The following is a 12,065-nucleotide window of genomic DNA, read 5'->3' as shown; positions in this document are numbered from 1 at the left end:
TCATGAAAGGGTGGACTACGCCGTGTGGTGACGTTACCACATTGGGCGGAAGGTTCGGTGGCAGTCATCGGTCTTCCAGCTGGTGGGAGTTGGCGTCGCGGTGCTGGGCGCTGGGGCCCTAGTTTATGTGGGGTAGCACCTGTCTGTCTGACCCCCGCTTTCGTTGTTTTCCTCCCACGGCGTGGGGCTTCGCGAAGGACTCCCCGGCCCGTTTGGGTCACGGCTGTAGCGGTACCTTTTGCGGTAAGTGTCGGCTTTTTCCCGCTCAACACTACCGACTAGCAGCTAGGGGCAGCCCTAACCCTGCTTAGGGGGCTAGACACTGGAGGGAGTCGGCGTCCTTGGCCACCGGCTGTCGTCACCGAGACGGAGGTGCGCTGGCTCTTTTTCATCTCGTGTCTCCCATCAGAAGTTTTATTAAAAGATGCGCTTGTGACCCTTTTAAAATTGTCTTCAGATTTACCCGAGCCAAATTAAACGTAAGCAGTTGCAGGCTTGACTTTGTTTTGCTGTCGTGATCAAGGATTTAGATGTGGCTACTTCTCCGAAAATCTTTTTACTTGTACCAGATTTTATTTTTCCATGTTAACTTGTGACTAATTAACACATTGTTCCGCCGATAGTAGGCTTTCAAAAATGAATAAGGGATACCAGTTCAGTGCCGTTGACGACTTAAGGTATACTGATGGCTCTTTCCGTAGCATTTGGTGCTGCTAACCATTTCCTGAAGCTCTTTCGCCTATTGGCGTTCTGGATGCTATTATCACCTAGTTCTTTCATATGCTTCATTCAACAAAATATTTACTCATTCTTAGCTATAGTGATACAGAAATTAATGACATGAACCCTGGCACTGAAGAGCTAACAGTACGGTGAGAGAGAGGCAGATAAATATACATCACACCAAGATGAGTAATGAGAAATTCTAGTAAGGCATAAAGAGCCATGAGAGCTATGGGAACACAGATGACAGTGTGCTACTTAAGGAGATTTGTGACCCTGAGCAAGTTGTTATTCTGATCTAGCCTCAGTTTCCTCATCTACCTAATAAGCTTAGTATGAGGATGAAAGATTAGGTAAGGTGTTTGGTACAGTGCCCAGAATACAGCAGTGGTGGTGCCAAAGGGGAGGGGAAATATTTCCCTCAAACCTCTTTCCTTTGATTTTTTGATCTGATCAATTAGTATTTTCCAACCGAATATGAAGTACTGTGCAAAAACATCTTCAAGCCCTCCTTCAAAGTGATTACTCCTGTAACTCCACCTGTCTAGAAATTCTGGACCTGCCACTGGAATACAGTAAGATACCCATTAAGTGGTCGCTTTTCTTTGTTTTCAATTGATTTGCTTCTGAATGCCTTCGGAGAGGGAAAGGGAATTAGTAAAAGCTTCTATCCTTTTGATTATTCTCAGTCTTAGGTGACTTTCTCCTTTTGGTTGGCCCTTCACCATGGCTCTAACCCAAATGCTCTCATCTACTTCCATGGTATTATCCTGGTATGCCAACCATTTCCACATCTTTTTCTCTAGCCTCTGTTTCATGAAATAGTTCTTTAGTTTCCGCAAATTCAATAGGTCTAAAACCAAACTCACTCTCTCCACCTTCCTTTTTTTCCCTTTCTAAATGACATACGTCCTACGCACAAAAGTGCATAAAAGCAGAGATTCCTAGTGTATCTTTGAGTTTTGGCCCCATGTTTTAGTTGAATTTTGTGATATTTGTTTGTTCAGTTTTTAAAAGGATAATAAAATGCACACTCAATATCCAACCTAGTAGAAGAACATTACAAATAACCTTTAAAGCCCCTTGAATCATTTCTCTATTAACCCTTTTTTTTTTTTTTTTTTTGAAGTACGCGGGCCTCTCACTGTTGTGGCCTCTCCGGTTGCGGAGCACAGGCTCCGGACGCGCAGGCTCAGCGGCCATGGCTCACGGGCCCAGCCGCTCCGCAGCACGTGGGATTTTCCAGGACCGGGGCACGAACCCGTGTCCCCTGCATTGGTAGGCGGACTCTCAACCACTGCGCCACCAGGGAAGCCCTCTGTATTAACTCTTTAACTTTCAAACCAGCTTCTCTTTTTGCCTTCCATTCATTGGTTAATGGCATCACTAGCCACCTGGTTAGTCAAACTAGAGGCCTTAGAGTCATTTTTGCCTCTGTTTCTCTTTCATTCTCCATAACCATTTGGTCATTAGGTCCTATAAATTCTGCTTTATGGTTAGCCCTTGGCTTGAGCCCCTTCCCCTCATGTTCTTCAAGCCCACATCTCTTAAATAGACTTTTGGAGTATGCTTAGTGTATATAGTCTCCTTGCTCTCCCTTCAATGCATCTGCTACATTGTCTCTAATTTTTAAATTATAGAACAGGTGTTTCATTCTCTTGTTTCCCTTGAGGAGTGTTGCTTCATGCAGTGATTATTAACCCTGGCTGCACATCAGTATAGCCAGTGAAGTGTTTCAAAACGTAGATGCCTTGTTTTGCTCTCCTAATCATGAATTTAGATGAGGCCACTTCCCCCATAATCTTGTGATGTTACCATCCCTAGAGATTCTAATTGAGTATTTAATTTTTAGCTGACAGGTGTTAGCTGAATGTCACTGAAATTACCCATCGCTTGGGCATATGCCTCATCCCTCCTCATCCATATTTTCAGTCTGTGTTTATTTCAACTTCAAGGCAAACTATTTCCAAGGAATTCTTTTGACTTTGTTTTAATTTTCCTCTTGGTAACAGTTTACATAAAGATTCTTTTTATGAATGACTTGAGAGCCAAAAAGTATCTTAAAGAATTGATTCCCAGTGTTTTTGAGTTATTACGCATTGTTGCTTATTGAATTTTTTGGTATACCTTTTAATATTAAAATGAGTTTTAAATTCGAAAACAATTATTTTAATAAAGAGAATATTTCCTGATACTACTTTGGTGCAAAATAAGGCAGGGAAGTCAGTGGTGGTATGATGCATAATTTATCTTCTGAAATTAACAGAGGAGTCTTGTCTTTGTTAACTTGATGTAATTTATTGATTTGGAGTTAGAACTTTTCTCATGCTGGTACAATTCCTGGAGCACATAGTAGGTGTTTAATGAGTGACTAAAATGAATAAAAGTCACAACTCCATCTCAACCTCTAGTATAATATCATTCTAATTCTCACAGAGCATTTTGAAAAATAATTAATTTTCCCCTTAACAAAAAATAATAGTCATTACCAAAAACTTGAAAATTGCAAAAAGATATAAATTAGAAAATAAAAATTACTAGTTATTCACGATCCAGAGGTGACAAATATTATTATTTTCTAAAAGTTTTACTGAAATAAAATTAACATACCATACAGCTCACCTAAAGGGTACAATTCAGTGGTCTATAGTGTATTTGCAGAGCTATACAACCATCACCACCATCAATTTTAGAACATTTTCATCACTTCATGAAGAAACTCCATACCCACTAACACTCACTCCTCATTTTCCCCCGTTTCCCAGGCCCTAAGCAACTATTAATCCACTTTATTTCTTTACAGATTTTTCTCTTCTGGACATTTCATATAAGTAGAATCATGTATATTCTTTTGTCACTGGTTTCTTTCATTTAGCATAACACTTTCAAGATTCATCCATGTTGCAGCATGTGTCAGTACTTCATCTCTTTTTATTATCAAATAATATTCCATTTGGTGGGTATACCACATTTTATTTATCCACTCATCAGTTGAGGGATATTTGGCTCTTTTTCACTTTTTGGCTAGTATGAATAATATTGCTAATGACCATTCAAGTACAATTCTTTGTGTGAATGTGTGTCTTCCTTTTTCTCACATGTACCTAGGAGTGGAATTGCTGGGTCATATAGTAACTCTGTGTTTAAAATTTGGAGGAATTGCCAGACTTCCAAAGGGCTGTACCATTTTACATTCTCACCAGCAGTGTACGAGGGTCTGATTTCTCCATGTTCTCACCAACAGTTGTTATTATAGCTATCTCAGTGTGGGTCAAGTGGTGTCTGATTGTGCCTTTGATTTACATTTCCTTCGTGGCTAATGCCGTTTTTTGGATATTAGTTTATACAAAATACAATATATGCAGTTTTGTAATCTGGCTTTTGCGTATAAGCATACTTTTAGCGTTAGCAAGCGTATTTACAAAAGATTTTCCCTCATTTCTTCTTTCCTCTTCATTCCCCCCAAACCATAATTCTTATGACAATTTGCCTAAATTATATGCATAAAAAATAAAATCTATAAGAATGTATTCCAAAGTATTATTGGTGGTTATCAGGGGGCAAAAGAGGGGGTAGGGTTAGGGGAATTATATTTCTACCTTTAATGTTTCTGTAATGTTTGAATTTTTATAACAAATGTGTATCCTCTTGTAATCACAAAACATAAAAGTGAATTATTTCTTTAGAGGACTAAGTATATTCACAATGAAAAAATATTCCTAAATTTAAAGTCATTAACATTATATTAGTTATTCAGGTATAATCATTTTACCAAATAAAATACCAATAGTCCACTTTGTTAAATAGTTTACTTTTCTGTGGTTCTAGACTATGAATACATATGCTATGCAGAATTAAAAAAAAATATATATATACATATACACACACACACACACATATATATATATACACATATATATTTCGTCAGGAAAGCAAGTATTGGTTTGGGCTATTGACTAGTTTATAGAAAAGTATATAATATAGAAGTCATTTTTCTAAAGACATTTACTAATAATAGTATATTTGTATATTTAGTTCTTTAGTCTAATATTGATCCAATAAGTTAGTCATTGACTAGGGCTTAAAAGAACTTTTTAATAGGCATTTTCATTATAATAAGATTTGGAATCTCTAATCGTTAGGATCTGTTTGTATAATCTCAGATCGGGCAAGGTTCTGGCAGTATTATTTTTAATTGCTTATGTAGAGAAAAGTGGCTGTTTGGACACTCCAGCTTCTATTGAATAATAACCAGGTACACGTAATTCACACTAAATGTTAAATATTCTGGGGGAGTGATTCCTGGGTAGTGGGACAGTCACTTTAGTAGAGTTCAGAAAATTTCCAGTTTACTCACACTTCAGTTAACGATATAGGGAGAGCCAATTGATATCATTCAAGAAAGGAAGGAAAATAATAGTTAATATACTGTGCACTTGCAGGCAGTTTTATACATATTGTCTCATTTAATCCTCACAACAACCTTTCAGGGTAACTACCTTGATAATGGTATTATCTCCATTTTGCAGGTGAGGAAAGTGAGGCTCAGAGAGATTAAGTAACTTGCCCAGAGTAACCCAGCCAGTATGTAACAAAGCTGGGATTTGAATCCAAGTTTGTCAGACTCCAAAGCCCATGCTCTTTCCAGTACTTCACACTGCAGCAGGTAAGTATGATACTTGGCCCTGTGCTTAACTTATTTAGGGCACCCCAAACTTGAGACTGTTTCCATCACCTCACAATCCAACTCTTAGCCAGACTCCTGTTAGAAGAACATGTGATGGGCCAAGATTAGTCCTTGCACGTCCTGATTGCTGTGGTACTTATCAGTTCTTTCTGGACATTGCAATTATTACTCTTCTATGAAGAGGAATGTGCATCTTTGCTTTCAAAATATGATTTCCTTTCTTGTAGTACAGCAGCAAAATTCATCCCAGGAGTTCGCCAGCAGGCGTATTCAACTGTATCGTCTAAAGCATCCATCATTCATACTCTAGGACCTAAGGCTCTGTATCCAAGGGACTGTAGGAAGTCATTATGCTTTTTTTGTAGGGAATGGCTGTTCCATTCCTTCACCTGCTTATATGGTAAAATTGTTGTGAGGGTGGAATGAGATAATAGATGTTAAACTATATGAAGTACTATATAGTAATCCCTTACCTTTCCAACAGTGCCATCTAAGTAGAGATTCTTCTTTTGTGAAACTAGTACAGGTATACACATAATTACTTCTATAAATCTTTTCAGTTAGCAGAGAGAATTTTGAGTGAGGGTGCTTAAACAGTAAATTATTCCAATTTGAGATATAGGGTTAGCTATTAACATTAAAAAAGATATTTTGTATTTTAGTGTGCGTATTAGAACAAGGCGAAGTTAATTTTTAAGAATCTTGTTGGAAATTCTGAAAAGTTATAATAAATAAGGCAAATGAATACTAATTGTACAATATCAATTATCTAGGTCATTGTTTTTTTTTGATTTGTCATGTTATCTTCATTGGTTTATTTTAGTGGTCTTTTGAGAGATATTTGTAAGGCCTTTCATGACTTTGGTTCCCTAGTCTTGCTTTTTCCCTAAGGTCTTAAATACATCATTCACCCATAAGGTTCATTTTTACTAAAGGCTTACTACATAGGCTGAAGATAAATAAAGCATTGAGCCACAGAAGAGAGCAAAAGAGGCAAAAATCCCTGACCTCATGCAACTTATGTTTCAGTTGAGGGAGCTAGACTGCAAATAATATACAGTTGACCCTTGATGACAAGGGTTTGAACTGCGTGGGTAGACCTATGTGCAGATTTTTTTCAATATAGTACCTGTATTTTCATTTTACAGACTTTTAAATTAAGTGTGGGGATAAGTTTGTGTTCAATTAGAGATCACAATATGTGGAATCATAAGAACTAGGATTTGAGTCAATTCTATCCGAACTGTTTCCGCTTCCTGCCTTTGGGTGGAGTCAGTTTCTTTGTTTTTGAGGCACAGATAGCAGTGCGTGGATTTTCTGTGGAAGGGGTCGGTGCCACTAACCTCCCTTTGTTCAGGGGTTAGCTGTAAGTAAATCATGTTAATTGGTAAGAAAACAATGAGAGAAAATGAAGAGAAGGGAGGCTGCAGTTTTAAACAGGTGATGAGGGAAGGCCTCATTGAGAAGTTGCATCTGGACAACAGCAGTCCAACAGAGATGAGGGAGGGAGCCATATAGTTAACCAGAGTATGAGCATGCCATCTGGTACTAAGGCCCTGAGGTGGAAATGTGTAGCAACAGCAGCAAGTAACAGAATCCTCTGGGGAGGGTGAGGAGAGCGCCTTATAGTCCATTCTGAGGACTTTACCTCTGCGTGAAGTGGGAAGTCGTTGAGGTTTTGAACGGAATTTTGATACCAGAGTTTTCAGAAACACATCCTTGGAAATTGCAGGGGAAACACTGTATTAATAAAAGGTATTATTAGATATTATTCCCCTACTGAAGTGTAGGTTTTTGTAATTAGGCAAATATATTTTAAAATATGCTACCAATAAGTACTTACGTAGGAAAACTGTATTGGAAAACTTCACAGAATTTTTTAAATTTTTAATTTAAAAGAGCCAGTCACCATGGGAAGATAAGAGTTAACTGGTGTAGCTTTTTAAAATGGAGGATGAAAAAATAAGTAAATAAAATGGAGGATGATCTGTTTATGACATGATCTCTAAAAAAGCTAATTGTGGTGTCATAATTAGGATTATATTACTCCTGGTAATGCAGTGGTAAAGGAGATAAACTGAAACACCTATCAGATAACTGAATCTTATCTCTTACCTGAAGAATATTTACTTATGTGATAATAATTTGGTATAATGAGTATGGGATAAGAAGTTAAAAGTTCTGGATTTTTTCTACGAAGTGGTTGCTCTTCCAGCTTACGTAATTGTAATTGTAAAAAACAGAAAATTATGGTAAGTACATTTTTTCAGTTGCATCAGGTATTTCTAGTCAGCAGTCTGGCAGGCTTGAGACCCAGGAAGAGCTGATTTTGAGTCTGAAGGCAGAAGAAAGCCTATGTCCCAGTTAGAAGGCAGTCAGGCAGAGGAATTCCTAGATTCACTTTATTTTGCTGCTATTCATGTGCCTTGTCTTGCTAGCTAGTAGGTAAGCAACTTGAGGGCAGGAAATACCAGTCATATTTGCTTGCTTACCATCCATGAGTCCTTGCATCCTGACTTACGTGTAATAGGTACATCTACCTATTTTATAAAAACTGTAACATTTTAGAGCTGGAAGGGGCCTTAGAGGTTATCTTGTTTTAGAGTTGGGGAATCAAGAACAGCTTTTTAATAATACACCTCTTTCCTTAGTTTTTAGAAGAATGAAATGAGATAATGCAATGTGCATGAAAAGTTAAGTGATTTACTAATTTTAAAACTTTTTTTTTTTCACTTAGAACATAAATCAAAATAGTTGTCCTTTAATTAGGCAATATTCCTGGGTGGAGATTTCACCTTTTTCTTTCTTTGTCTTTCTCACCCTTTTTTTCATTTAAAAATGTACATAACACATCAGTCAGTTATTCATATTTACAAGTATGTCCAAAATGAATACATTTAATTTGAGATGTCATCATTTCTTCAAAGCATATTATCTGACATGTTAAATTTGCTGATTCATACAGAATATTCCAGTTAGGTATTCAAATATAAGCCATCATAACCAAGTGGTAGCTTCAGCTTCTGGACCTGACAGTATTGAAGATGTAGGTTGAAGCTATAGAAGTTGAAGTTACAGTATCTAAACACTAGAGTACTTTAATTTGAACTAACTCTTCTTTAGAAGTCTTCAGTTATGGGAACTGGTGTTGATTGTTTATAGATGTTTTAATTTTTTTCCTTCCTAGAGTTTCTTGTAATCACGTCTTAAAGTCTTCAGGATGGTACTAGCAGACCTTGGAAGAAAAATAACATCAGCATTACGCTCATTGAGCAATGCCACCATCATCAATGAAGAGGTATGTAAAATATGTAAAATATATGTGATTGTACATCATCACTAGCATTGGAGGTGGATGATTAGTAATCTCTATGTAAATACCAGTAGATAAAACCCAGAAATGGATACACTAGATAGTGTTTTTTATTGAGAAATCAACTGTCTTAATTTCAACTTTCAGTAATGAATTACCCCCCAAAAAACAAAACAAAAACCACCTTAACTTACATGTAATAATGATGTACCTTTTATATTTTGAAAATGGCTTAGACCTGGAAATATACTTTTGCTTTCTCTCTTGACATAGGCCTAAAACTTTAGTATCCTGCTTCTTGACTAGGCATGCATGTATCTGACCTTTTCTCTTTGACTTTTATTTAGCATTCTTATAAAAGGCTAGTATTTCCATCTTGGCTACAGTGATTCACTTCCTCTGTAATCCTCATTCATTTGTTTTGGAAATTTTGTAAGCTGACTCCTTATATGGTATCTGAAAAATACTTTTCCTCCAGGTTTTATTATTTTAAGTTTAAGGTATTTCTTTCTCCCATTGTTTTCTCCACACATTGTATCTTAATGGTTTGTCAACTGAAAAAAGAAGATTATAGTATACTTTATATTTTGTGGTACCAATGGGAAAGTACTGAATTTGGTTTTAGAAGACCTTGTTTAGCATCCCACTAAACAAATGGTAGAGATTTGAGCAAGTCAGCTTCAGATTTCTTAATGTATAAAATGAGAAAATAGCATTTACCTTTCAAGATGATTTTAAGGATCAAATGAAATAATAGATAAAAAGTACTTTCTAACTTGGAGGTTTAAAAAAATTCTAAGATAGAATTTGATATCAACACTTTAATAAGCTAATGGAATTAAATAATTTGGGGACCATCTTTGAGCTCGGCTAGTCCAGCCTCTCATTTAACAGCAACGGAAAGTCAAGTTTCACATGTTTATTTATTGGAAGAAACAGGATTAGAACCTTTTTTCTAATTCCTATTTTTATAATTTTCCTAATTCCAAGGCTTTTTCTAATAATTATTATTAAGTAATAAACCATAATTTAAACCATTGTTTAGCCTTTGAAATTCTGAACAAATAAAACAACAGCTTTCCAAACAGTTTTCCCTGTTGCATAACCCTTATGGTGTTTGTGTTTATGGTAGGAAAATAAGAAAGAGACCAGGGAGAAGAGGTTGGTGGGAAGTAAAATAACAGATGTTGCTTGAATTGGCAGTTGTTTCTCTGTTCTTGGTACTTGCTACTAGGGAATTAACAAGGAGAAATCCCTCTAATGAGAGATCAGTTCCATTTTTATCAATCCCTTTAATGAGGGATAGAGAAATCTGATAAGCCGCTGTATGACATATGACTGAAGTTGATGATGAGAATTCATTCAAGAAGTAATTGAGGGGCTTCCCTGGTGGCGCAGTGGTTGAGAGTCCGCCTGCCGATGCAGGGGACACGGGTTCGTGCCCCGGTCCGGGAAGATCCCACATGCCGCGGAGAGGCTGGGCCCGTGAGCCATGGCCGCTGAGCCTGTGCGTCCGGAGCCTGTGCTCTGCAACGGGAGAGGCCATAGCAGTGAGAGGCCCGCGTACCACAAAAAACAAAAAAGAAGTAATTGAGGGCCTACATTTTTGCAAACATTTTTGCTGGCACCAGGGCTATAGCAGTAAACAAAGTAGACTAAAATTCCCATTCTCACGGAGCTTACATTCTAATCTGTAAACAGTTATTTCCATGAGCAGCTAAGGGCTCATCTTTTTTAGAGATTTTATAGCTTGTGACCATTTAACCACAGTGCCTTGCACCTCAACAAATATGTGATGATAGTGAGTTATTAATGGAGGATAGTTTCCTTTTCAACTTTGTTCCTCTGCTCTGAGTGGAAGTAGTAAGGCTGCTAGGTCAGACTGAGTCATTTTCTTTTGTCACATTTTCCTCCATGATAGTCCAGTTAAGCAGATGTTGTGAATATACAGTGCTGCATATCAGCAACAGGAATTCAACGACATAGAAAACTTCAATGGCAACATGTATTGTGTAGTAATAGTCTTTCCTATTATTACTTTAACGTAGGGATAAAATTGTGACGGTTAATACCTGGTTGAATAAAACAAAGTGGAATGTCTTTTGTTTTGGCCGTGCTGCATGGCTTGTGGGATCTTAGTTCCCCTACCAAGGATCGAACCCCTGCCCCCTGCAGTGGAAGCTCAGAGTCCTAACCACTGGACCATCAGGGAATTCCCTGAAATGTCTTATTTTGACAAAATGACTAGACATTTAGTAAGATTCTCTCTCGAAGACTAACTGAAAACCTTTCCGCCCCCCAATGGTATAGTATTGTTTTTATTAATATTAAGTTATGGTAGTATATGATGACTGGTCAATCATTGTTTTTGTATGGTTTAAATGATACAATGGGCATTTTAAGTTTTTATTTATTTACTTGCAGGTGTTAAATGCTATGCTAAAAGAAGTATGTACAGCATTATTGGAAGCAGATGTTAATATTAAACTAGTGAAGCAACTAAGAGAAAATGTAAAGTAAGTTAAATTAATCAAGTAAAAAACAGGCAAAACTAAACATAGTTTACTGGGATGAGGAGCTAACTAGAAAAGTCTGCCATATTTTGAAATGTTTTTGCTATACAGCACTGGGAAATAACAGAACTCATATGTTGGAAGACTTTGTTTATAGTACATTTCCATTATGATGGTTCAAAGAATAAACTACATGTGGCTTTCATTTAATTATGGATTTCTTTCCATTCTACTACTCCTTTATCTGAATGGATTCAATTGTATACTGTATAGTATTTTAATAGAAAAGCCTGTTAACAATTTAGATGCATCATAGAGAAGTGGTGCCATTTTAATCCTCTTCAGACTAAAGATGACATTAATCAGCCTCCTTTATTATTGGAGAATTATATTCTTTTTTGTCCCCTTTTGGTTTCTCTGTCCATATTTGAATAAAGGAGTAACGTGTGTGGTCTCAATTATTGTGTTAATTGGGAGGGGCACTGACTGGGACAGGGCACATAGAATAATTGAGGGCATCTCGATTAGCTGCCTGAATCCTAGCCCTTGTCGTGCTCAGGCCATCCCTCCTTTTCATATTGTCAGACTGTGTACTAAATAGAGAACTACTAGCATTTAAGCATTTACACTACAGGAAGTAGTCTTATTTTCTGCTAGGTGTAAACATGTATAAATTCTGTATGCTGCCAGAAAAATAAAATCAATACTTTACATTAATATGAGGACAAATTAATATTTGGACTTTCAAAAGAAAGCCTTGAAAAACTAACAAAAGTCTTACATCTAACATTTCATGGTAAATTCTTTATGGTATGGACTTATGACTCTG

At 36.9% G+C, this 12,065-nt stretch overlaps 1 protein-coding gene across 2 annotated transcripts in view; it reads left to right on the top strand.

Annotated features, from left to right (window-relative positions):
• Window positions 1-52: 52 nt before the first annotated feature.
• Window positions 53-12,065, top strand: part of SRP54 (signal recognition particle 54) — a 44,640-nt gene continuing 32,627 nt past the window's right edge. The window contains exons 1-4 of one of the 2 annotated variants that reach the window (XM_082648598.1): window positions 53-243; window positions 5,253-5,389; window positions 8,598-8,708; window positions 11,148-11,239. In XM_082648598.1, coding sequence (XP_082504724.1) covers window positions 8,631-8,708; window positions 11,148-11,239 — 170 coding nt within the window. In that variant the 5' untranslated portion in view covers window positions 53-243; window positions 5,253-5,389; window positions 8,598-8,630. The remainder of the gene's footprint in view (window positions 244-5,252; window positions 5,390-8,597; window positions 8,709-11,147; window positions 11,240-12,065) is intronic. The other variant, XM_082648597.1, reaches the window with a different exon arrangement.

The sequence above is a fragment of the Grampus griseus genome (assembly GCF_964374135.1).
Source record: "Grampus griseus genome assembly, chromosome: 2".
Classification (NCBI taxonomy): domain Eukaryota; kingdom Metazoa; phylum Chordata; class Mammalia; order Artiodactyla; family Delphinidae; genus Grampus; species Grampus griseus.
Note: the sequence above shows the minus strand (reverse complement) of the source record. Positions and strands in the feature narration are given on the sequence as shown.